At 45.4% G+C, this 27,643-nt stretch overlaps 2 protein-coding genes across 5 annotated transcripts in view; both read right to left on the minus strand.

Moving 5' to 3' along the window:
• The window catches only part of bcl2l11 (BCL2 like 11), a gene marked incomplete at its 5' end in the record, with an annotated part of 10,917 nt that extends 5,458 nt beyond the window's left edge, over positions 1-5,459 (minus strand). Inside the window, 4 exons of the mRNA XM_084461415.1 lie at positions 1,836-2,025; positions 2,818-2,848; positions 3,591-3,931; positions 5,443-5,459. Coding sequence (XP_084317541.1) covers positions 1,836-2,025; positions 2,818-2,848; positions 3,591-3,931; positions 5,443-5,459 — 579 coding nt within the window. The remainder of the gene's footprint in view (positions 1-1,835; positions 2,026-2,817; positions 2,849-3,590; positions 3,932-5,442) is intronic.
• A 445-nt stretch (positions 5,460-5,904) lies between these two features.
• acoxl (acyl-CoA oxidase-like) overlaps positions 5,905-27,643 on the minus strand; it is a 31,784-nt gene continuing 10,045 nt past the window's right edge. For 2 of the 4 annotated variants that reach the window (XM_084461538.1, XM_084461536.1), the window contains exons 13-19: positions 26,765-26,854; positions 24,057-24,166; positions 22,369-22,480; positions 21,906-21,993; positions 16,252-16,322; positions 12,039-12,140; positions 5,906-8,487 (exon numbers count right to left, since the gene is read on the minus strand). In XM_084461538.1, coding sequence (XP_084317664.1) covers positions 8,275-8,487; positions 12,039-12,140; positions 16,252-16,322; positions 21,906-21,993; positions 22,369-22,480; positions 24,057-24,166; positions 26,765-26,854 — 786 coding nt within the window. In that variant the 3' untranslated portion in view covers positions 5,906-8,274. Of the gene's footprint in view, positions 8,488-12,038; positions 12,141-16,251; positions 16,323-21,589; positions 21,751-21,905; positions 21,994-22,368; positions 22,481-24,056; positions 24,167-26,764; positions 26,855-27,643 lie in introns of those variants that run through there. The other 2 variants (XM_084461537.1, XR_014631322.1) reach the window with 2 other exon arrangements.

Consider the following 27,643-nt stretch of genomic DNA (forward strand, 5'->3'; position numbering starts at 1 on the left):
TCTAGAAACAGAGCCCTGCTGTGTACGGAGCAGAAGTAAACAGAAAATCAGAGCCTGCGCTGGCATCTCCTGAACTAGCAAAGCCATCGTTAATTAAAAGTCAATGACTAAAGGGGCACTTTACTCAAAATGTTTTTGTATTCCATCAAATCACCATACATACAGTATGATGACAAACTATTATTTAATACATGTAGTGTTGTCCAATTGGGGTAAAGCACTATTATATATTTTAACGTTATTTCAATCAATCAATCAAGAAATCAATCAATCAACCAATTAATCAATCAATTAATCAATCCATCAATCAATCATATTATTTCTGTAACCCAAAAAAGTGTGATGTTGATGTTATAGCTAATTGGCATGTAATTTGCACGCATGTACATTTTGGTTGCAGAAACAGCTACAGTATATCTATCAAGTGATTAGCCCCCAAATAATGATATTTATATTATGACTCGTCTCGGACTAGTCTGTCTGCTTGTAGTCTCGCATAGCCAGACCTATCTCCACACTTCGTTTACGCTGTGCCAGCGCCGGAGACAGGTCTGGCTGGACATATTACCATTCTGCAATAGGGGGGGGGGGGGAAACGCAGTATTTCTTTAAACCAATCACAGTCGTCTTGGGCGGAGCCAGCCCCGGACGCAGCAACGGTGCTCTTGCAAAATAGTCTGGATCGAATCTGATTGGTGCCGAGAGAAGATTGGGCAGTGTGACAACGAATGACAAGGTTTATTGCCAAAACCTACATCCGTTGAGTCAGACTAGTCTGCTTGTGACTCCTCCAGACTTAACTCAGAGTTCCTCCTCCTGACTTAACTCTAGTCTAAGGACTTGAACAATGTGAATAATGAATATCAATATTGAATAATTGAATAATCAAGGTTTAATTTGTTTTAATGTTCATATCAACATCTATTTTGTTGTGCATTCTGTCACATTGACCACAATGGAGTCAATCATGCCTGCGCAAGGCAGCTGCCAGCAGCTGGAAATCAGCAGGAGAATTAGATAGATACAGTAACTATATTTAGCTGCAGTTACTTGCTTAACATGTTTAATTTCTATGTCTGCTGGATAGCCACATCAATATTAGCTACCATACATACTGTAGCAGTCAAATACAGTATGCTGCACAGCTGTTCTTGTCCTGAGTTGTCCTGTACAGGTGAAAATGCCTTGCATCTTGGTAACTTTAGTTAACTAGCAAACAACAGATTCTGAGTTATCAACTGTGCAGGCAGCAACCCCTCCCCTAAGGATTTTGTTTCAAAACCATTGGTCTGTGATAAATTTGCAATCACTAAACATGTCTCTTCACTTGCCTGCTAGGCTATGTATGCTATTGTACTGGATGATGACTTGAGCTTATTGCAGTTGGCTAGCGTTAGTCAGTTGATCCCTGAGCAGTGAAAACTCAACTCTCCACAGGCCAGAGTAGACCTAGTCTCCCCTGGCAGACAGTTACTATGCTCTTGCCAGACCCTACCCGCATCCGAGACCACTCTTGTCAACTCCCATTATACTGACTTTCAATTTAAATAATAGGCCTCCCCCATATAGTCTACTGTCTAAAAGTTGAAAATTGTATTATTTTAATGCATTCATTGCCAAAACCAACATCAGACTTGACCCAGATTTGTGACTAATGGATTCATACTTGACTCGAACTCAAGCTCAAAGACTTCAGACTTGACTCAAACTGGAGCTCAGACCCGTATAAATTGACGTCCCAATTGTTCACTGCCCCAGCGGGTGGACTCTTATAAAGACTCTGAGTTGACCCCTATGGTGGTCCTGAATGTACAGCTGACCGGTGGCTCACTCACCCCCTGCATGAAGAGGTTGTTGAACTCGTCTCCGATGCGCTGAAGCTCTTGGCCTATCAGAACCTCCTGCCGCATGTCCCCCTCGGTTGGTGGCGGGCGTGGTCTATAGGGGCGGGCGGGGCCGGGCCATGTCTCTGTGGGAGGGGGGTGGGGAGGGGGGGGAGAGCAAACACATCCGTCAGGGTTCCATCTTCACGATCTCATTCACACACACCAACCACACAACACCAGAGCATCTCTGTAGGGGACACACAGGACCGACATCAGTTTGTCTGTGGTGTCCAAAAGACTGTTAGTTGAACTAAAGCCGGCACCGGTCTACATGTCTCAGGGCGGACTGGGGTCACTAAACCACCTCTGCTACAGTACATATTAATGCATGATATAATGACTCTGAAACCTGTGGTTCTTCTGAAACTGTGTTCTGACAGACAGCTAAGAGTGAGTGAAACCTTTGTACACAGAACAATATGGCAGGTCCAGTGTGAGATAGATCAGAGCAGCGTTTCTATGTGTGGTTGAGCTGTGAGTATATGAATGTGTTTAGACCTCTTGCTATGACTCATGTGTGTTGTGAAACCTGTACTTAATATCTCTCATATCCGTCAACATTAGGGGCCCTGTAATATGGGACTGTGTCATGAACTGCAAATACTATAACTCAGATTGCCTTATACAGTAGGATACTTTGGCACAGTACAGGCTCATACTGTACATGCATACAATGAGACAAACACACACGCTCACATGCCATACTACACCTACAGTAGCAAAGTTTCTATGAATGGGGGCCGGAACGCTCTGCGAGTGTCAGATGAGATCATGACTGGTTGTTTTTCTTCAGCCCATTAAGAGTGGCCTCTTCAGGATTAGAAATGTACGCAGAACACTCAAGATTAGATAATAGAGATCTATCTCTCTCTCCTATCTGCTGGCTCCAGGGGTAGAACGAGAGGAGAGAGGACTCTGTCTGTTCCTGGACAAAAGACCCAGGCCTCTATTTTGACTGGCCTCTGCAACAGTGCACGCAAATAAAGGAGACACAAGAGAATCAGACTGCTCAATCACCGCTATGATGAGCCCACAGGGGGCCAAGCTCCTCTACCAGTTTGTCCCAGACACCGTGTTTCCTCTTCATTGTGTTCAATGGTCACACTTGTTTTGTCAGGGAATGTTGTTGATGTTAAGTGTGGGCCTGTACACACGCACATGGCGCCGTTAAAACACGCATAGAGGTGTAGAAGCTGCACACACGTGCGCACACGCTGCCGAGCCCAAAGTGGATCCTTGGTGGCTTGTTATGTTTGAAGACAGTAAACATAGGGTAGATAAAGATCTAAGGAAACTTCCTACTGTGGCTGGATGCAACAATCGACCTTTGCTAGTGTGCTTTAGTGGGCTAAATGTTTTGAAACTATTTAAAAAGCATATTAGAATTCCCTCACAGCACATTTTCAGTATTTGATATAAACTGGGTTTCGTTTGACACAATTAATTTAATGACCTAATGACCCCCCCCCCCCAATTAATAGTGTCCTGATGGGTTTTGTAACTTTGTAATCCGTTGTATTAGATAATTAAAAATTAAGTCTATTTTCAAACGTGTTATTTTTGTCTAGACTCCAATTACGCACAAGGACTTTGATGATCCGCTATTTAGGCGCGCGCGTTCCTCTCCTCTACAATAAGAAAAAGAACATGTTGGCAACCTATCACTACATGGCAAGCACGCTGCACCTGGGGTTGTTCGCTTACCATGGTCTCGCCAAGCCAGTGCGTGGGTGATAGCTTGGCCAGACGGGTTCGGAGTCTGCGTGGACTTGTTATGTTTCGGCACCGGAGAGCTGGGCAGAGAATCGCAGTCGAACGAGAAATATCCACTGGAGGACCGGGACAAAGTTCTGAACACCGGCGACCTCGACTGAAAACCAAGTAGACTATTCGACATAATTCCTCCCCGGGACGGTTCCCCTTCGCAGCTGGACTGGGGGTTGTCCGACGGGTCGGCACGGGAGGCTGGTCTGCCACCAGGATGCGACTCTCCGCTTCCCCCCCGCTCAATTAAGGTGGTCGAGACATCGGACAGATATCGTGGTCTGTAGGACAAATAGAGTGGCACCGTTACCAATCAATTTAAATATTTGTTTAAGTCAGAGTTGCACTCATCGACCGAGCCATCCACCGAAGAGACCAGAATTCCACAAACTGAAAATAACTGCACGCTCGTTTCGAGCTCCTCCAGCCCAGGAGCCTGATCCGGGAGTCTTCGCTGGGTTTTTAATTTGCCCTCGTTTTCCCGACCTACACGCCTCCATTGTGTGACAGAAGTGCTGTTTACAGCAGTTATTGCAGAGAAAACTTGGCATGAAGCTAGAGCTAACTGCGTCACAAGTAAACGCATAGCCTTGCCAGTTAACTTCCTATTCTCCATCAGAAATGAAAGCTTTTCCCAGAAAAAAGTATTTCACGAATCCAGATAATAACAAAAAAAAAATCAAATTGATCTAAATAAATGTATTTAAAGTTGACTATTTTGGTTACAGGGAAGGATAAGCGCACTTGTAAACCTAATCCATATAGTCTGGTCCACTGGCACATCCAATATCCATTGTGTTAAAAGCACATAAAACTGTTATTGCAGCAGCCTACATTACAAATATTTACTTACTTTGAACATACGAATTAAGTGCCAAACCCACATGAGGCCAAATGCCGGCTTCCCAGACTCGTATTAACCAAAACGCAGACTAGGCATAACGACGATGATGCACAATAGTCTTCAGATTGAGCGCAGCACCAGTCTTTTTCTCTGGGCTACGTCAGTGCCGGGAGCTTCAGAGCTGATTGGGTTACAGTTGCTCTGACTGACGGGCAGGCGGCGAGCCAAATGAAATGCATCCAAAAAATCATATAGTGTACTGGTCTATTGTCGCCACCCACGGGTTGCCTCAGGTCCCTCTCGGTTGCAGTGAAAAGTAGGCTAATTAATGCAATCTGATTAATAATTTTGTAGCTTTTTAAACTTGAACAACTTTTTGAGTTCATTTTATACGACACACAGACTGGGCACGGTGGACGAGGAGGACATTGTGGATTTCGAAATAAACAGGTGCCGTCTCATCCCCATCGCCAGAGTAAACTCTACAGTTGCATCGGCTCGCAGCGCAGCTAATAACAATAAAAATAAATAAATGCATGACTGGTAATCTATTATCGTTTATGCCTTCAACACGGTAAGTTGGAAATCGGATGGGACATTTTATAACCCATAGGCCTATAGCTCACGCAAAATGAAAAATAATAAAATCCAACATTAGGCTATGCTATTAGTCTTTGTGAAGCCGCTTGGCTGTATCTCCACACAGACAAGAACTTTCCACCACTGTGGCGCGCCGGCAATTGGAGAATCCTATTTCAATGTGTCACCCAAGGAAATTGTAGAATATACGTGTGCAGAAAAAAACTAAAAGAACCTAAATGCCCATAAACAAACTATAGGTTATTTAATAAATTCACTTAGTCTATTCGTTTATTTATTTCCACAAACATACACGAATTGCTTTAAAACAAACAGCAGAATTTGTGTCAATGCACACTGCGCACTCACCTGGATGAATCGGACATGTCCTAAGCAGCGTCAGTAGCGGGACATAACAGTTCTAGAAATGACAATAATGATCGAATAACTACGAACCCGCCGTTAAACTTCTCTCACCCCCAAAATCAGCAATATTCAAAAAGCCCAAACCCAACAGCCGTATTCATTATTCGAAAACTTCACGATCAAGATCGAAAGAATATTATTCCGTGTGTAAAACACAAATCCCCCTCAAAACGTAGGCGAAGGGAGAAAGTGTTCGGAGTCTTTTGTCTCTGGCCAGTCGTGAGTATATAGCGGAGGACACTTCCTTGCCTCCGCAGTTCGCGTCTCTGGTAGAAAGTTACGCGTCTGTCTTGAGTATAGAGTGGGAGGACGCTATGCCATCCTCCGCCCCTGCGTGATACCGCCTACTAGTCTCTAGGGTGGGGTCTCGCACTCCTCTCGACAGCATCCCTCTAACACGGGGTCGAATGTTCCTCTGACAATAAAGACGGTTTCTTACTCATTAGTCACAATACAAGTGTAGCCTATTATATAAAGTTATAAAGTAGGCTCATTAGAAAGTGTAAGCAAAGCTCCAAATGTGAAAACTTTACAAAAGATCAACATCTACACATTTTAACGGAGGCAACGTCAGACACTGAACTGAAGGTACAAAGCGCTGTTTGCATAGCGAATGGGCACAAAAAAGGCAACAACAAAACAACACCAACAGATGAATGAATAAATGTGGTCGAATTAACACACACAGTAGGCCTAGGCTAGATGCATAAGTTAGGTAACCCGTGAAATTGAACTGAAACAGTGAGCTATAGATTTTCACACTTCAGCACAATCAGCTGTTGAAGGGATGTTCTTTAAAGCTTCGGGCTGTATTTCTTTCTCACTATCATGCACCTGAACAACATGAACTGGCTCATTAGAAATATATGGGTCATCTCTTTGGAACAAAATATGAGACATGAATGTCTTCATAAATCTACTCTAAAAATCATTTATTAAGAACAGTTACAGTACACATTCACCGATTTCCATCAATATGGCGATGCAGTAAGAAATATATTACTCTGTCATGGTGGAAAGGTCGGTAGGCTACATACATTAATAGCAAGCAAATTGGTAGAAAGCAGATGCGAAAGTTTGTTCAGGAAAAGGATCGGTAAAGATTCTAATGCACAAATTACACCAGGCAACTAAAGTAAAATACAGTAAAAGTGCTAAATAATTCATAAAATATAGGCATATTTTATTATAAATAGATAGTCATTATCCTTCTATTATCATGCTAATCAGACCCCATTCATTGTCTATTTGGCCTTGAATGAAGACTGTGTGTTTAAAGTAACAGTTTTAACCATTATAATAATATAGTAGACTACATATGTATTTGCTGATCTGAGTCCATGTTGTAAGCATGTTTGGGGTTGTAGCTACAGTAGTGTTAGGGTGATGGCATGTTTCTCACAGGTCTGGTCTGGACTGCAAACACCCAAGGTATGCTTGAAACACCCAAGGTATGCTTGAAACACTCAAGGTGTGCTTGCTTCATCTACAGTAGTTACTATACATTGGTGGAACCAAACCCTACATGAACATGCAAATAACGCCCACTCAGAGTCAAAGCAAACTAAAAGTAGCCGTCCGTCCCTGACAAAGACAGACAGGCGCACTTGGATTGGTCCCCGGATGCGGCTCATGCACGGGCCTAGCGTCTTCTCCCGGCCTTGGGGGAAGGAGGAAGGGATGGGTCAAACGGCGACCCTAAATGCACCTGTTTGTGTGTGTGTGTGTTTGTGTGTGTTTGTGTGTGTGTGTGTTCCTATGTGTCACCCATTGCACGTGTTGTAGTGTGCTGTACGACAAAGACTTCTTCAAATTCGTTTTTGTGTGCACAATATGTGCATGAGAAAAGTAAATATGAACTCACATGAGTTCATCTTTATTATATTTCCATTTTTTTCCCGTACAAATAAACATCTTGGTGTGAAATAGGCTTAAAGGACAGGTTCGGAATAAAGTATTACAAACGTCAAACGGTGCACTCTGGAGAAACGGTATCCAACAAAAACACGATAAACTGTCGTTTTCAAAGACAGGAAACTCACCGAGTGGTCACTGGTGTCCGTTAATGTTCTGACAAAAAAATTGCCACAAAGTATGCTTCCAAACGGGTTTTAATGATCATTTAGCATATAACTATTTACACTCGCAGTACATATGTTAATAAACGTCCGCTTGAACTTTGGGAGGTCTTGACTGAGTTTGGAGGCTACCGCAGAAGAAGAAGGGTCACAGGTCTACACAACAACAAAACAACAACAACAACAACAAGTCGAGAAGCCTAGGATTGCTTTGCAGCTGGTATTTCATTGATGGTGTTAGGTAAAAGTGTTTGTTGATCAAAACAAATACGGGACACAGTTGTTTAAACATCTCTGGCTTTGTTGTCAATACAAATCAGTGAATATACTGTGATCCATAAAACCCGATCGGAAGCATACTTTGTGGCTATTTTGCCAGAACATCGGCAATCAATGGGCACCATTGACCACTCGGTGAGTTTCCTGTCTTTGAAAACGAGAGTTTATGGTGTTTTTGAGGGATTTTGTCTACGCACCTATGGATCCATTGAGTGTGTTAGCGGCAACGGGCTTGTAATGCTAAATTCTGAACCTGTCCTTTAATACTTAAGGTGGGAGGAAGCAACAGTGAGTCTGGAAGTGGGAAGTCTATCCTGAACCCTATCATTATTCACTTTCCTTCAGTCACCGTTGGGGTTACTCACAGCCTGGAAGTAGTCCTGGGCCAAATACCGTACCGTACATGATTTGGTGAAGTTCATAATTTAGAGGCAGTCTGGTGCTTGGAGGGGTGGCAGTGGGGTTGAGGTGGAGGTGCGGTGTGGGAGTGTGGGGGTGGAGAGTAGAAGGCCCACTTGGCCCTGGGATTGGCCACCCCAGCGATGGGGGCCTGGACACAGCAAGATGGCATGTTGAAGTCAGACACCACCTTCAGGGCCTCATCCTTTACAAGCCTGCACAGCTCCAACAGCTGGGGGATGGAATAGCGTGCGTGCGCACACACACACACACACACACACACACACACACACACACACACACACACACACACACACACACACGCACACACAAAGTCTGATCAATGACATTTACATACAATCAATAAAAATGAGTGTGGGAAATGTTTGGTTACTGAGGAGACTGGCATGTACACACGCACACAATAGGAGTCAGGTCTGATCAATGACATTTACATACAATCAATATCAATCAATATAGATGAGCGTGGGAAATATTTTGTTTGCTGGGGAGACTGGCACTGTGTGTATGTAGAAGAGAGTGTGCCCAGCAGAGCATGAAGCATGACTCAGCATCTAGATAAAAACAAAGACTGGCCATCATCACCATCAGATCCAGATAGCGACACACAAAGACACACAGACAGGTATGTAGATGGTATTGTACTGCAGTTAGGTAGGGTCTGAGTGTTTTAGTAGCAACAGACACAAAGTATGTACAAATATGATGTGTTTTTTAAACTGTTTATTCTTTGTTGCCATCAACCTGCCAAGGGACAACGGATGAAAATTAGCCTAGTGGCTAAATCTGGCATATTTACATTTTGATTTTAAATGTTCATTAATATGCACTGTACTATTTTAAATAAAAAATAAAAAATAAAGTTATGGAGCCAAATACCACAGATCGCTGTATTATTACAGCATTCCTTGTAACTATAGGAATTTTTAGTCAGTAGGGCACCGAGTTGGTCCAAGTAAAGACGTGGTGCGTCAGCGGCCAGTAGAAAACTTTTTCAAAATGTCCAAATTAAATTTGGGACCTTGTTCAGCGGTGGGATTATTATTTACATATCTTGACTGTTCCGTCTTTGGAAGGCTCAAGAAATAGCTGTAATGTTAGCTAGCTAGCGCCTAGGTTGACAGTGATATTGTCGCGGCAAACCGGATGTTGAGGTGGACCAGAGTGGTGCTATTGTTTTTAATATGAATATTAATGAATGAATGAATGATTTCTATAGAGGTGTGTAAGGGACCCAATAGAGCCGACTAGCTGTATTCAATCAGACAAAATCTCTCAAAAAGCCAAAGCAGAATAGGAACAAACTACAATTGTAAATAGGAGAATAAATGCCATGCAATCATAGATCAACCATGGCAAAACCACTGTCGCTATGTACAGCATGCATACGGTATATGGGTCGTCTATTTGATGGATGCAAAGGTAATGGACACTTTTCATTATACTTTTACTTTTGGTTGCAAACATGTTAATTATTAGATGGTATCGCTTCTTTTCCATGAATGTTAATGACAAATTAAAACGGAGAACATAGAAAATAGTGAATTAGGAACTTTAACTTGGACATATTGTTTGAGAAGAAAGAGCTTGCTCGAAAGAATTTCGTGGCAGCAGAGGTAGATGAGTCATCCTGTCCGTTTTTGACAACTGGTTATTGACAGTCAGCCCCCCCCCCCCACCCCCCGAGGTTCCCACGGCAATGGGCCGTGTCCCCCCCTGGAGAGCCAATATTGACCAGGCTAATGGGAGGCTGGACTAGGACTGTGGAGACCAGCGAGGCCTGCTGGGAAAGCTCACACATACGTGTCACCTCTGTCCCTTTGTCTCCTCAGCAGCTGCCCCCCTGCTGCAACGGCCCCCCAGGGAGCCGGCAGCACGGGAAGAGCCGCCCACACACTTCACATCCAACACTCACTCTACTTATCTATCAATTCTATGAGACCTATTAGCCCTGGGGCATACAGCAGGGCGCGGTGTGGAGATGAACACGTATCAGTGGAGATGATCGCCTGGTCCTACTGCCTCTATCCAGGCTCTCTCTACAGCCTCTTTTAGGAGACAAGCTACGGTCAACGCAGGCGGATGCGCCCTTGTGACTCGGATTGCGGACTATCTGACGGGTAGACCACAAAACATGAGGCTCCAGGGTTGTGTGTCAGAGCTTGTGGTCAGCAACACAAGGGGCCCCCATAGGGACGGTCCTGGCTCCTTTCCTGTTCACCCTCGACACATCTGACTTCAGACGTGACTCATAGACATGCCGTCTGCTTAAGTTCTCAGACTATTCTGCCGTTGTTGGACGTGTTTATAGTTTATTTGTATTGTGTATTTATAAGTGCACCATTTGTACTTTGTGTTGATGTGGCTGGTGTAACAGGTCAATTTCTACTCTGGGATTATAGCTGGTGTAATAGGGCAATTTCCTCTCAGGTATTAATTAAGTAGTGACTACTTATCTACCTACTTACCTACCTGTCTCTTCTCTCTCTTTCTATCTCTCTTTCTCTCTCTCTCTCTCTACAGCTAGGTGGGCAGGGGGGATTTGCATGGCTTGATCACGCCACTGGCCGTGTGGCGATAAGCAAAAACCTGCTCTCTGTTATCAAGCTGTTGTTTTTCACCAACTCTGTCTCCAGCCTCACAGGAGCGCACGCCTCAGATGATGTGAACTGATACAGGAACTGTACACGCAGGACAGGGCTACTGTAGCTGTTGCATAATCACATTTGGTAATATTGCAATTCAAGGCAACGCAATTACGTCTATTTAACTTAGTCGTAAGTAGTGGCAATGTTTAGAGTTGGACGATGGTGGAGCTTGATTTAGGAACCTGACAGTCCCTAGTACCAACATCACCCCATTAAGTACCGCTTACAAATCTGGAGAAACTGACTAATGACTAATAAATGCCCTCAACTCCCTTCATTTACTGTAAGATGTAGTGCACATCTTTAAAGCCACCATCTGCCATGAATGAATACCAGGCCAGAGAGCCTACAGGCTAATTTCCGCACGGTCATTTATAGCACCATGCTAATCCTGCAGCTCCAGTTAGCATTATCTCACAGACTCTCCTCTCACGTGGCTCCAGTTCTGACATGGTGTGTGTGATCTGTGGTGTGATCTTATTAATTTCTGTCCGTTGGTCCTCGGAATCAATAACTGTTGCTTCAGTACAGAGTATGAATGGTCGCTTTGTGTCTCCAAGCCCTTAGCTGAGCCTGAACGAGTCTGACCATCCTTCTTATCAACTTCAGCATTGCCACAAGAAACTGATCGTTCTGCCTGCAATTCACATGGGGTAGAGAGGTGTCTGTGTTACTTGTAGGCTTCATGGCATATCTGGAATGTGAAGAGACTGAATTAGAATTAATGATGACTTTCTCACACTAAGACCCATTTATGTCCCTGTTTATAGATCATATTGAGAGAGGTTGAATCCACATCACTACAGTACTGAACGTGTGCATGTATTTCAGTGTGTTAACTGGCAAGACTGAGAGAGTGAGTGAGTGAGAGACCGATACCTGGCTGTTTATCTGTCAGCTGGTGCTGGGAGTCAGGTGTGTGTGTGCGTGCGCACGTATGTATGCGTGTGTGTGTGAGTGAGAGAGAAAGAGAGGCAGAATGAGAGTATGTTACCTGGCTGCGTATATCAGCTGGTGCTGGGGGTCAGGTAGTGATGCTGTGTGTGTGTGTGTGTGTGTGTGTGTGTGTGTGTGTGTGTGTGTGTGTGTGTGTGTGTGTGTGCATGCGTGTTACCTGGTTGCGTATCTGTCGGCTGGTGCTGGGGGTCAAGTAGTGATGCTCAAGGTACCAGGCTCTCTCCTGGTACACTAGACTGGTGCCATGGAGCAGACAGAACTAGAGAGACAAAACACAGTTGAATTGCAGATATTGTGTAAGCAGACTCACACAAAACAGATGGATGAGAATGGCTTCCTCTGCTTACGGTAGTTCATTTGTCAATTAGTGATTTAATTATTGTTTCAACTGGGACACTACTCCCAGAGCACATTCCTGTTGATGTGATTTTTACTAATGCCGGGCTCACACTACAGGATATTTAAAATCCTAACGAATTTCGAAATCGGGTTACATCATGCACATTAGGAGAATCTTAACAGATATTCTTCTTGCGCATCTCAAACAAGCACACACAGCAAGATTTGAAAATAACGGCTCATCACACACTACAGGATCTTATCGTGCCCAAGGGAGCAACGAACCACTGGTCTCGCTGTCTCACTTGTAAAGTCGGGACGTAATAATCTTAAATATCAAACATGTTTGATATTATCGGGGCGGCCCCGATGGGTCTGTGAGCCAATCGGGAGGTATAAGATTGGATCTGTAAACCCCTCACATTACAAGATAATCTGGGCCGATCATCGGCCCCGACCAACGTTCCAGACCTGATTTCTCCTCCGATTGTCGGGAGGGGTGAATCAGGGATAAATCGGCCCAAAAATCCTGCATTCTGCACCTACCACGGCTTGTTGTAAGAAAGAAAGTAGGCTGAGGATTAGCCTACTAAAAACTCCGAAGCACTCAATTTCTAGGATTGTTAAAGTAAAAAAAAAAACTCTGGTATATTCTTTACAAGTAAAAAAAAAAGAAAAAAAAAAGCCTTATGGTATATTCTTTACAAGTTAAAAAGCCTTATGGTATATGCTTTACAAGTTAAAAAAGCCTTATGGTAAAGTATATTCTTTACAAGTTAAAAAGCCTTATGGTATATTCTTTACAAGTAAAAAAAAACTATTAGGGTATAATCTTTACAAGTTAAAAAGCCTAAAGGTATATATTTTTTGGCTATACCATAGTTTGGCAGGCCCAAGCCGAGCCTACTTTCTTTCTGACATGGCATGAACCCCTCCTCACAATGTGCACCTCTCCATTTTATATTTTTGAGCTTTTTGCTCAAAGAGTGTTTTCTTCTCTTAAAGTGTTATTTTTGCTCTCTGCAGTTTTACAAACATGTTTGTTATTCAAAAAGCCTCTGGTGAGTGGGTTGGAAAATTGTGTTGTTGTCACGTCAAAACTGGTTGTGTGTGTGTGTGTGTACTCTGAGGAACACAAAGGAAATGGAAAATTAGAGACGGGTGGTCTAATAGCTGGCCTCTTCTTCAGAGGTGATATGTTTGTGTGTGATGGCAAAACAGTTTCACAGAAGATCAAAGAGAATAGAGTGGAAAATGTATAGAGCGAGAGAGACAAAGTGAGAGAGAGAGAGACCCCATACTCTCTGCAGACCATACTCTCAGCATACCAACTCGCCCACTAAGACAAAAACAACATGACCTGTGACGCCCTATTGTATACTTGTGTGTGCGCGCGCGCAAGTGTACCAACGGCACTGCCAGAGTGTGTGCTGATGTGTACACACATCTGTTCCTGTGCATCCGAATGTGTGCACGAGTGTGTGTGTGTTTACTTTTGTGTCACTCCTTGTCAAACGTGTGGTCTGACCCATCCTATGGACACTGTTGGCTAGCTGACTGACACCCGGAAGCCTTCTCTCTCTCTCTCTTTCTCTCTCTCTCTCTCTCTCTTCCTCCAATGCAAAGTGTCCAACCTGGGAAAACGCTGCAGTTCCCAACAGAACCTGATCCCCATCAGGTTACCAAAACTCTTATCAGGCCACTAGTGCTCTCCCTGGACACCCTCTGAAGGCTCTTCTACAGCCCGACACGCCCATCATGGGACTGTCCTGGATTAGGGAGAAGATTGGATAGATCAGACGTGATCTGATATCTGATTGGACGGATCAGAGATGATCTGTCTCCTCACATGGACGTTGGAGGTACTGTATCTGCACCTGACTTGTGAAACTTACTGTGCACTGCCTTACCTTACAACACCGTAGCAGGCTAAATCAGCTAATGTAATGTAAAATCAACCACAAGCAGAACTTCATTTTCAGTGAACCCTAACCCTTACCCTTGGCATTGGCAGACATTATCTGCAGGAAATGTTTTTTTTTCTAGTAATATGTTTTTATGTTCTTGTAAATAAATATTGTTTGTTGTTTTTATTTACCTTATGTGCACTCGTTTCATTTCAGCTCAGTGTGTGCACCGATAGGCTACTAACAAACATAGCTACATCTATGCTAACAAACGCCTTATTGCACGCATCTATGACGACACTGTCGACACCATGTATCTGTGACATGCCCGCCCTGTGACAACACTAATAGTTTTCAAAAAAAATCCTAGGGGAAACAGTACCAACCCCCCCTCCCATTAGGACCGTGTCTCTCCTGACCCATTCCCTCAACTTAAACTGAACCACAGACCGTGTCTCACTCTGCAAATCACCTCCCATTAGTCAGGCAGAGGCTGCAGTTTGAGAAGAGGCTGCAGAGAAGTGTGTCCATGGAGGAAATGGTTTCATTATACTACAGGATACTGTAGCTATAGACTGTGCTCATCTTTTAGCCTTATTGTCTGTTTGTCTGTCTGTCTGTCTGTCTGTCTGTCTGTCTGTCTGTCTGTCTGTCTGTCTGTCTGTCTGTCTGTCTGTCTGTCTGTCTGTCTGTCTGTCTGTCTGTCTGTCTGTCTGTCTGTCTGTCTGTCTGACATGCTCTCTGTGTCTGTCTGTCATACATGTCTCTCTGTCCATTTCACATCCATGTTGTCTGCCTCACATTCAAGGTGCTCTTGCACCGAAACCAAACATGAAACCAAATACTGTACGCTTATGCAAGTAGGATGCGTGCAGCACATGCCTCGCACACGCAGACAAAAATACACCACCACTAACCTCAAAACCCAAAACACGCATGATGATTATTACAAGGTGCAAAGAAACAATGTACACCATGTACAGAAAGTGCTTCCCCCTCCCTGGATACGAATGGCTTTTTATCCCAGTCATCAGCTAGAGGAACCGTATCAGTGTCGGGCTGAAGCACACAAGACAACAGTAGACAGACAGGAGGGAGGGCAGATAGCTGTGGAGCCACGGCAGCAGCAGAGATATTTCGGGAGTCCCAAATGGACGGGACACACAGGGGGGCCTGGCTCACACTGATGATGTTACATGATGTCACTCCTTCCTAGGGGATTAGTTGTGAGCCAACCCTCCAGAGCAGCTTGACTCAGGTCTCCCTGAGTCTTTATCCTGTATTCACTTCAATCAGTCTACTAAAGCAAATTCCTAGTATGACCGAAAGCAAATTCCTAATGTGACCGAAAGCAAATTCCTAGTAGGTTAAAAAAAAAAGAACTGCATGACAATAAATGGATTCTGATTGTGATTCTAATGGAGAGGAGATACTGAGAGGCCTAGGGTGTCCTCAAAGGAGGTTCATTCAGCTGCAGCGAGAGGCACAATGCTTTAGTTTCTGAGAACTTTCCATAGGAGCTGTGCTGATGACTCAAAATGTGAGCTTATGGTTTCCTATTGAGGGGTGAGTGATAGTAAGTAAGTACCCTAGTATTTTTGTTTGCTACTCTTGCACTTTGACTTCAGCACAAGATTATGCTCTCAGTCACTTGCTTTAGAAAGGAGATGCACTTCTGGCAAGTAGTAGTACATTTCCTTTCCCTTACTTTCCAATTATTTGAAGTCGCTTTGTATAGAAACGTCATCTAAATGATCCATGTAATGTAGCCTTTAGAACCAATGGTTCTCGAGCCTAGTGGCCCATAGGGCAGGATCCTATTTCCTGATTCCTTAGCGTGAGGCAGTTTAATGTACAAGTCCACCCCCTGGACATGACGCTAGTATGTCGCAGGGACTTACCCTCAATCCAGCCCTTGATGCTGAGTGCCAAGCAGGGAGGCATTGGGTACCATTTTTATAGTCTTTGGTATGACTCGGCCAGAAATTGAGCCCCTAACCTCCTAATCTCAAGGCCACTGAGCTGGTTAATAGTGAGTGATAGTAGATGAGTGGAAAACTTGTTTTTTTCACTCTCTCTCTCTCTCTCTCTCTCTCACACACACACACACACACACACACATACCTTTGTTAGCAAGGTGCGGTCGTCTTCAACTGGGCACTCTTGAACTGCCAGAGAAAACTGCTCCAGGGTTACTATGGAAACCAAAGAGAGAGAAGACCTTGGGGGTTGAACAAACAGCGTTATCAGCATAGGAGGCAATAGTCCACTATCAAAGGCCTCAACACAGTCCCACCTAACTTCGTATAGTGAACTTAAAACGTATTACATTCAATTAAATTGTAACCTGGATACATTGTGGTGGGTATTTGTAAGAGAACCCACTACACAGCATCAAGAAAGACAAAGAAGGTGTAAGGGTTTGAGGTGTGAATCGTTGAACAAAAGCCTTTCAAACTGTGGGTACCTCAAAGTATCAGTCTGCCTCCAGACCTTCTCTTATCTCACAAACACCACAAGCATTGCTGCTCTAGGTTACTTCAGGGCTGGTTAAAGTGTGTGTGTGTGTGTGTGTGTGTGTGTGTTTGTGCATATGTGGGAGGAAAGTGAGAGAATGGAAAGGTTATGGTCTTCTATAAGTGCCTTTACATAGCCCCACTGGTTCAAAACTTCATCAGCTAACTTGCATGTGCTCAGCCCACACACACACACACACACACACACACACGCGCGCGCACACACACACACACACACACACACACACACACACACACACACACACACACACACACACACACACACACACACACACACACACACACACACACACACACGCCATTACCATGTCATTTCACATTCTCCCCCCAGACATTCTACAATGCATTTAACTCATGTACATATCACATGATGCTAAAGTGCACCAAACTGAGTAAAACATGTATAAATGTCAAGCCACATGTGAGCAGCAGTGTGTGTGTGTGTGTGTGTGTGTGTGTGTGTGTGTGTGTGTGTGTGTGGGCGGGAGCCTGCATATATCCTTCAGCAGAGAAGACTGGAGACACAGAGGGAGCAAGCAGATGGTAGAATTAGACTCACAAGTCAGTCTCTAAACACTTCACTCAACTAGAGACTGAGGACCTTCTCTCAGATTTTGTTGCTAAACTGGGTGGAAACAATTTGAAAAAAACTGTATTGCAGGTTTTTTTTTAGTACAAGATAAACAAACTGCATTGGAGACACAATCCAAGGCAGTAGGCATAGGTTTGTTAGCGGCTGTTCTCACCTCCGTTCTAGTGACTATCTTGAATGTAGAAATATCCAGACATAATATGTCTAATATTATTGGTAGGCAGAAATCTCCGATCGTCTGGTATCGCGAGACTAGGCAGATATGGTCATCTGTCTATCTCTCCCCCTACAGCTGTTAGGTTAGGACCAGGCTGGACATCACCAGGCCTTGAACCACATCACCCAAGATTCAAGATTAACTTTATTGTTCAAGACAAAGTGGAAAATATGGCTTTCACCCATGCTGCAGCCATAAAAAAACGGATCAATACAAGCAAAGATGTGCACAAACCTCCCTCCCCCAAGCAAAGATCCACGTCCTTTTCTTATCTGCCGCTATTTAACAGTTTTATTGACAAGGATAAATGAGCTTTTAAATCTGTTTAATCTACGAGAGGCTTTGAACCTCCTCCCAGAGGGCAGTAGCTGATACTCAGTACTGTACAGTATGTAGGACATGGGATGGGTCAGTAAATACTCTATCCCTTTGGCTTGCCTTAGGGTAGCCCGTTCATACAAAAGGGTCATTCAGACAGACTTGTTAAGACGTAGTACTTGCGCCAATCGTACGTTTCGCCTCGGTCTAAATTGAACAGACACGGATTGGTGTAACAGATTCTCCCCCCTTTCGTTCCGTCTTTTGAGGCAGTGATATCGGAAGAGATAGCGGAATAGGTAGATAGCGGAATGCTATCTAAACAAAGAGCTGTCACAGAAATATTACACCTCTATCTAAATGGGCAGAGTGCAGATATTGTGGGTCCATTGCGGGACCTATTTGCAGCAAATTTGCGGAAGCTCTGTCTAAAAATGCCTAAAGACTGCAAGGATGGATCCCTCTATTCTTCCATGCAGTCTGCATCAATGAGACCAGTTTGGACTGGTTGAATGGAGAGGTTACCAAACCAAGCTGCGCTGCCAAGGCTCTCCCAGACTGCCTGATAAAAGACTAACATACAATTTTGATCAACACCATGAACGCTAGTGCAGTCATTGTTATAATCTGCTACAGAGACTGTCCACATGGGTGTTCTGGGTTAATGAGTTGTCAATAAAAACACAAAGGTAATTTCTACGAGGAGACCTGTGAGATGGATTCACGGTGGATGACCACAGGCCTGTGGTCACCAACTCCCCTGGGGGTCAAACACCATCTCATCAGTCTTTTTAACACTTAAGACAAGGTGGTTGTCATCACACCATTTTACGAACCTTTGTATCTCTTAACAGTAGTCAGGCAGCTTCAATGAGAAAGGATAGCAGTGTTGTGGGCCGGCCACGGCGTGCGTCCCCACCGCGGCGCGCATCACCGCCGGGCACATCAGCAGGCGCCCTGAGGGAGCTGCAGCAACGCACCTGCAGGCAATCTGCCATCAGCGCACCTGGAGTTAACGAGCCCCGTGGGCTACAAGAGGAGACTCCAGCCGACCAGCCATCGCCAGACTGCGCTCCCTAGTACCCGCGGTATTGTATTGACGAGTTCTCTCGCTAGCCCGCGTTTTACTTGGATTATTTGTGTTTTTTTGCCCCCGTCGTGCCCCGTCTCCTAACCCGCGTCTCCTCTCCTCCGCTCCAGACTCCGGCTGCCCGGGTTCCCGTGGCCCGGCTCGACCCGCGCCCGCCTCCACCTCTCGTCTCCCCCCAGGCTTCCCGACACCGGACTCTCACAACGCTTACTGCGCCGCACCCCTCCTCATACCCCTCACACAGCGTTCGCTCACTGTCTCACATCTCGTTCACACGCCCTCAGACATGCATCCGCACGCTCGCGCCGTTCTCTGGCCAATCCTCTGACTTAATAAGCGTGCCTACGGGCTTCCCTGTCACGCCGTCTCTGTGTCACCTCTCTAGTTCCACCACCAACCATAACAAGCAATCTAAGATGGCAGTATCTTCTGAGAATGAATGCTGTGATTGTTAGTACAGGGTAAGGGCATGGGACCCTTGGTTGGGGGATGTGGTGCGGATGCTGCAGTTCGGTGCTCCATGGACGGCGCCCAGCTAGAGGGCAGAGGAAGCACTATGGAGACAGAACTTTCTTCAATTAAACAAAAATAAAACTGAAGTAATTGCCTTTGGAGCCAAAGATAAACGATTAAAAGTCAGCGCTAAGCTCCAATCAGTAACGCTAAAAACCACAGACGAAGCCAGAAATCTTGGTGTAGTCATGGACTCAGACCTGAATTTCAACAGTCACATTAAGACAATTACAAAGTCAGCCTCCTATAACCTGGAAATATATCAAGGATTAAAGGATTTATGTCTCAGCGTGCTCTGGAATAACTTGTCCATGTGTTTATCTTCAGTAGACTCAACTACTGTAACGTGTGTTTACAGGTCTCTCTAAAAAATCAATCAGACAGCTGCAGCGGATTCAGAACGCTGCTGCTCGAGTCTTCACTAAGACTATGGAATGGGATCACATCACTCCAGTTGTGAGGTCCTTACACTGGCTTCCTGTCTGTCAAAGAATTGACTTTAAAGGACAGATAAAATGCAAAACTCCCTTTTTAAGTGTTTTTGCATATACATTTGAGTCTCTGATGGCCCTACTAACACACAAACAATCAGGTAAGACAACCCATTCATTTTGTTGTGGGTGGCGAAATGCAGAAAACCCAGCTCCCAGCAGGGGACAATTCGATCTATGCTTCTGACGTCAGAAGCATAGACTCATTATAATAATCCCGCCCTCGTTTGAATATCTCCGCCTACCTGCCTCACCTGGCTATAAAGGTTTGCAGTGTTGCTGGCCTCGCAAGCTAGCATAATGTCTGCGTACCTTAAATGCTCTGTTCTTGGGTGTAATAACCAGCATAAATCGCTACAACGTCTCCCAACCTCAGTGGACAGAAGAGCTGAGTGGATTAAGTTTATTTTTGATGGCAATTTACCCGCTCAAGTTCCTAAAAGGCTGTCTGTGCTCACCATTTAATGACATATTGCTTTGTCAACCTGGGTCAGTACAACACAGGTAGTAAATCATGCAGCTAGTGTAAGTAACTGTGCTGTTTCCCTTTATCTAGGCTATAGCCTAGTACTAATGCTAGCTAGCTAACAACTACACGTTAGCCTCACCGCAGATGCATGTGACGTTAGTGAAGGGCATGGGTAGGCTTATCGTTGATCTAGCGGTTAGTCAAATTGATCAAATGTTTAGATGTGGACATCAGGATTCCCCTCAGCCAACGGAATCTAGCTTTCATTGTTTGGAGTCGAATGGTGTAACGTTAGCCTGGTATCGAGCTAGCTAGGCTAACCGTGTGCAGATCATGGGAGCACACGATCGTGTCAAGTCGGGGAGAGAGAACAATGGAATTTGAGTGGAGATTGTCAATACTAGCCAGCTAACGTTATGTTTTTGTTAGATATTGATCATTTCAGTAGCATAGCGTCGTCAACAGTCCTCGTTCTTTAGCCTGTCGACTGCAGTTGCCTGAGGTCCGATGGCTCGCTGCAATCGTTGGACTGCTGTTAGACAGCAAATGTGAAAGTAAATGTAAGGATTCGATGTTGAATGATATTGTGTTTGTGTAACCCTAGTGTAACATTCGCCTTGCTCTGGCAAACTATGATTGCACCGCAAAACTGTTTCAGTATCGTAGCTACACTCTCTCACGCTTTCGTTCTCAATGGAATGACATCACGGAGTGGGCGTGGAGGAGGAGCAGCTCATTTGCATAGGAAAAAAAACCTAAATCCTGGCGGTTTGGAGCGCAGCTCAAAATAGGCATATTGGGCTTGGCATAACACTCAATCCGAGTGGTATTTTCTGGTAAAATACTCAAAGACATGTATTGGGGACCCCAAAGACTTATTTGAAATTGTTGAAAATTTGCATTGTGTGTGTCCTTTAAAATACTGCTGTTGGTTTATAAAGCACTGAATGGTTTAGGGCCAAAATATATTTCTGATCTGCTGCTACGTTATGAACCATCCAGACCTCTCAGGTCATCTGGCACAGGCTTGCTTTCATAAGTTTTGATCCGTAATCTGGAACTTAACCTGCCCCGGAGCAAGTTAGCTCGGCAGCATAAGTTATCATGGCGATACAGCACGGTGAAAAGTGATCCACCTTTGTGATACGGATAAACCAGGCTTGAACCTGAAGTTATCGCGTTAACCCCGTAATCCTGTTTCGTAGTACAGGGCCCAGGAGGATGTCACTGCTGACCTTAACAACCGGTGGCAGTGGAGCCTGGATGGGACCCACACGCTGGAGGAGGAGGAGAGGACGGCCAGCAGACGGCAAAGGAGACTCGGGAGGAAACACCCATGGATACCACCACATATACGTGTCCAACCTGCAGTAGGACTTGTGGGTCCAGGATAGGACTATTCACCCATCAAAAAAGAATTCGCCAATAGAAGACAGAAGTGGACATAATCATCATCGGATTCGATGGACAACCAAGATGGAAGGTTACAAAGGACAGGCTTTGGGGGCTAGGTTTTGGGGGAAGGGGCCCTCTGGTCCTAGATCCACCCACCTCTGTGTATGTGAGCCAGTGCCAGACAGGTCACATGATGTAGGCAGGAGTTCCAGGCATCGAAGAACGGGTCTTTGTTTCTCTCGACCTGCAGGGAACAGCAGTGAGGATAAAGATAAACACTTCATTAGACCCCATAAAGACGTCACAGGATTTCACCCAAGCTTTTTTTTGACCTCATATAACTTCACACAGGCTCCGCAAGACATCACACAGGCTTCATAAGACTTCATAAAGGCTTCATAAGACTACCTCAAAGCACTATAAGCATCGGGACATATCATGAAGAGGGTTCATCCAAGCACCCTTTTCATATCATGATGAAGGTGCCTGTTTATTTCTTCATACAGGCATCATAAGACTTCATAAAGGCTTCATAAGACTTCCTCAAAGCACTATAAGCATCGGTATATAGAAGATATTCTCTAGCAGAGTAAGTGTGTGTCGCTGTGGTGGAGCTGACCTTGGCGTAGAGCCTCGCGGCCAGGCTGCGCTGTAGGACCCTCTCCCTGTAGGTCAGGGCCTTCAGCAGGAAGCTCAGGTCCCCCACCTGGTCCACGCTGAACCCCAGGAAACTGGACGAAGACAGGAGGATGTCAGGGGGAAACAACAGTAACACACACACACGCACGCAAGTGCACATACTCACATTCAGTAAATATATACCCAGATATACTGTACATATGCACACATATGTTAATACACACACACACACACACACACGCACAACAACCTGGCAGACTTCGAGGATGAGAATAGTATCTGAAGCTATAATTACTACACTGGTTTATTCTGGGAAAACTGTGGTCACTCAGATGACTACATTCCTAGAGCTACAAGTGCAAAACATATTCTTAGTAAACATCGAAATGTGACTTGTGAGAACAAGATATGACGTTGCTGATTGGTGTGAATGGGACCTATTAAGAGGGTGATTGTGTATTTCTGGGTCAGGGTCAGAAGACATCACACGTCACTGTAATCGGTAAGAGAGGCCTTTACACACAGCCTGGCTGCTGAGAAGGGGGGTTATCTTAAGATGGGAGGGGGTCATCTTACGATGGGAGGGGGCTCCAACTAAGTGCAGGATGTACAAGAACTGTCTTCACGACCGGAATATACAGTGTAGCCAATACAGATATACTAATCTGTCATAGGAAGTAGGGGTGTAACGCTACACTCAGCACACGATACGATACGCGATATTGGGTTCATGAAATCGATACGATACAATATTATAACTCTAATATCTCTTAGCTGTGAGCACCCTATAGGGAGACATGCACCTTAAACATATTTATGAAATTTCAGACCGATCGGACTTGAGGTTTATGAGAAGAAACATTTTGTAAGTTTTACCAAATTTTCGACCTGCAGCCAAATCCATCATGGCGGAGATCATGGGTCCAAATCGGAAAGTGTTCCTCATGAGGAATGAAGTATGTCTACCAAGTTTCATACATTTTCGTTAATCGGGGGGACATGGCAGCATTGTATGGTAAATTGCTTATTATAGCGCCACCTATGGGCGAATCATAGGTGGGCGAATCATGGTGAGTCTTTGTGGCATAGTTACTCATGGTCTGTAGTTGCGACATGCCGAGTTACAGCATTTTTGGTTGAGGACTTCAAGAGTTATTCGAGGGCATCAAGGAAAATAATACGAAAACCAACAATTACAATAGGGTTCTACACACCTTCGGTGACTCCTAATAATATTACAGCAAATTTGTATATCGCTTTTCTGGGTCCCCAAAATCGCTTTACGTAAGTAAAAAAAAAAAAAGAAATTTAAAAAAAAAAAAGGATTTTTGTTTTTAATATTGCGAGACGTTTTTCATCTCCACAATGCATATCATCATGTTTTTATATCACGATATCTCATGGAACAATATATCATTACACCCCTAATAGGAAGTCAAACGTCTTTCAGTGTGTACAGGTCCTAAACAGCTATGCCCAGCCAATTCCCCACAGAGATGAAAATATCAATTTTACGTATTCGGCGAAGCGTTAATACATTATACATATACTGTATATGTAGAATTAGTCAAACAAAAACTAATAGTGCTAGTCTAAACTCTGGTACCAGCTGGACAATTGACCGTCTGATTGGATGATGAGCTCAGTGGTGTGACTGGCTGAGCTGACCTGGTTCTGAGGCTGTCGGAGACGGAGCTGGACCAGGTCCTGATGAGCCCGGCCACCACACTGCCCGTCATCTGCCGGGTGTACTGGGTCAGCAGCTCTCGCACCACCACCTGCACACAAAGGCCAGGTCAGAGGTCAGAGCCCAATAAACTGATTCACTGAACTGTAGAAATAAAAGTTATTTAAATAATGACCTATTAAGGCCAGGGTCAAGTCACGGTAAAGGGGTGGTTGAGATGGTTCACTTCAGAATAGGTGATAGAGATCGGCAGGCAAAACAACAAACAACCTTTAAAACAAACAACTTTTACTGTCATATAGTGGTTGCACAGCACGCGGTGATGGCGCGTCAACGCCGAAACACACACACACACACACGGAGTGACAGGAGTGTCCACTGATGAAATTGTCCTCTTAACCCATCCTGTCTTCTGTCCTCCGAGGGCAGCCGGGAGCAGACAGTAGGTGGCGTGCAGGGGACGCGCCTCGGGGACCAACCAAGCGCTCCTGTCCATCTTCATTAGGGACAGACAGCGTTAGCCATCTGTTCTTCTGCAGGTTTTTCGTATTGGGTTCTTTTTGGGAAAACATGGGGTGAACATGGACACTCTGCACAGAAACGCCCAAGATCTTCTTGCTGTGAGGCGACAGGTACTGTACTAGGTACTATGCCACCGTGCCGTACATGCGTGATTTTGGGGTTCAGTGTCTTCCTCAATGACACTTCGGTACACTCCGGGAGCTGGGATCGAACAGGGGACCGTGCAATCCGCAGCCTGCACATAGAACCCCGTGTGGTCTCTTCTTGAATCACTTTGTCCTCTGGGCCCTGAGTGGTCGAATCTTGAATCACTCTGTCTTCTGGGCCCTGAGTGGTCCATCCTTGAATCGAATTGTCTTCTGGGAGCCCCCTTTGTCCCTCTGCAGACGATACGGGTACCACCTCCCTTCTAGGAGTCCCTGGACCCTTAGGGAACCAGTGTGGAGCAGGACGCCGGTGAGGCCAGTGTGAGGCAGATCACTGTTGAGGCCAGTGTGAGGCAGGACTCTGTTGAGGCCAGTGTGAGGCAGGGCTCTGTTGAGACCAGTGTGAGGCAGATCACTGTTGAGGCCAGTGTGAGGCAGGACTCTGTTGAGGCCAGTGTGAGGCAGGACTCTGTTGAGGCCAGTGTGAGGCAGGACTCTGTTGAGGCCAGTGTGAGGCAGGGCTCTGTTGAGACCAGTGTGAGGCAGATCACTGTTGAGACCAGTGTGAGGCAGATCACTGTTGAGACCAGTGTGAGGCAGATCACTGTTGAGACCAGTGTGAGGCAGATCACTGTTGAGACCAGTGTGAGGCAGGACTCTGTTGAGGCCAGTGTGAGGCAGATCACTGTTGAGGCCAGTGTGAGGAAGATCACTGTTGAGGCCAGTGTGAGGCAGATCACTGTTGAGGCCAGTGTGACGCAGGGCTCTGTTGAGACCAGTGTGAGGCAGCGCTCTGTTGAGGCCAGTGTGAGGCAGGGCTCTGTTGAGGCCAGTATGAGGAAGATCACTGTTGAGACCAGTGTGAGGAAGATCACTGTTGAGGCCAGTGTGAGGCAGATCACTGTTGAGGCCAGTGTGAGGCAGATCACTGTTGAGGCCAGTGTGAGGCAGATCACTGTTGAGACCAGAGGGAGGCAGATCACTGTTGAGGCCAGTGTGAGGCAGATCACTGTTGAGGCCAGTGTGAGGCAGGGCTCTGTTGAGACCAGTGTGAGGCAGGGCTCTGTTGAGGCCAGTGTGAGGCAGATCACTGTTGAGGCCAGTGTGAGGCAGGGCTCTGTTGAGACCAGTGTGAGGCAGGGCTCTGTTGAGACCAGTGTGCGGCAGGGCTCTGTTGAGACCAGTGTGAGGCAGGGCTCTGTTGAGACCAGTGTGAGGCAGGGCTCTGTTGAGACCAGTGTGAGGCAGATCACTGTTGAGGCCAGTGTGAGGCAGGGCTCTGTTGAGACCAGTGTGCGGCAGGGCTCTGTTGAGACCAGTGTGAGGCAGATCACTGTTGAGGCCAGTGTGAGGCAGGGCTCTGTTGAGGCCAGTATGAGGAAGATCACTGTTGAGACCAGTGTGAGGAAGATCACTGTTGAGGCCAGTGTGACGCAGGGCTCTGTTGAGACCAGTGTGAGGCAGATCACTGTTGAGGCCGTTGTTGAGGCCAGTTCCTGCTGTCACGATTGCGTACTGAGTGTTCATTTTCCCTCCACTTAAGGCTTCCATCCTTAGGCCTCACAATCTCCTGGTTTTCCTCCCTAGGTTTGTAGGTAACCACTCTCTTGCCTTCTGGAGGGGTTCATCTCTTCTTGGGGCTAGCAGGGGTCTCAGGAACGTTGATTTCTGAACGTAGTTTTGACCTCTTGGCTTTTTCCCGCTTAGTACCAGATGACCCTGATTTGTGCTTGGTTTCACGCTTGTGTTTCTTCTTCTGAAGGTACATCGTAAGCTTGATGTATGATATACCTTCTGATGCTCCTCTACCTTAGGAGGTAGCTAAGGAGGCTCTGGGAAACGCGGCCCAGAAGATTGGAAAGAGTCCAGATGACAAACGAAACACCACCCAAATGAGACATATTATGCATTCCTTGCAAACCAAAACCTGGTAAACTACTACAAGCCTACTGCAGCAGTCAGAGTTTCAGAGCCTAGCGGTACAACATGGCCTCTGAGTCACCAATCACTGGTCGTCGTACCTGCAGCATGACGACGTTGTCCCCTTCGAAGGTGACGAACACGTCAGAGTCGCACTTCAGCGCAGGGATACGGTTCTCCATCATAAAACCCTGAAGGAAGGAGAGCAGAAAGAAACGCATAAAGACAGCAACATCACTGTACAAAGTAGCCTACGTATAGTATAGTGCGTTATGACTACATTTTAAAAAGGTCAGACTCACTTTCAATTATTTTTGACAAATTGGATATTTCTCTTTCATACATGCAAATCCAATGACAAAAGGTTAAATGACGCAAACAGTCACTACTAGACAACCACTGTGTTGAGAGTGGGGAGATCAACAGGTAAATGTCGGCGCTGAACACCAACACGTGCAGTGTGTGTAGGATCAGACACACACACACACACACACACACACACACACACACACACACACACACACACACACACACACACAGATGTGAGTACTTCTACTACAGTAGTTCTGTGTTGTGGTTTCTCAACGTGCCCTTACATCACCTACAACACCAGACACACACTGAGAGAAGATCTGTAATTTCCCAAACCATTGAGGGAAAGATAATGTCACTTGTAACAACTGAATTGTTCTACACACTCACACACGTGCACAGGTTCACACACTCTCTCACTCACACACACGTAACCGAGTGAAAATATCATTGAGTCTCAGGTGTAATGGTGGCGGTTAGAGGTTTGTTGGTTAAACTCACTCCTTAAAGGAGCACTGACAGTCTCTCCAAGGAGGACGTCCCTCTTGGCGCAATGGTTAGTGTGTCTGACTCAGAAGCGAGAGAGCTCATTAAAGCGTGGTATGGAATCCTGCCCTGGGCAATCCCTTAACATGGGTTACCCCCCCCCCCCCCACACACACACACAT

The sequence above is a fragment of the Borostomias antarcticus genome, assembly GCF_949987555.1.
Source record: "Borostomias antarcticus genome assembly, chromosome: 2".
NCBI lineage: Eukaryota > Metazoa > Chordata > Actinopteri > Stomiiformes > Stomiidae > Borostomias > Borostomias antarcticus.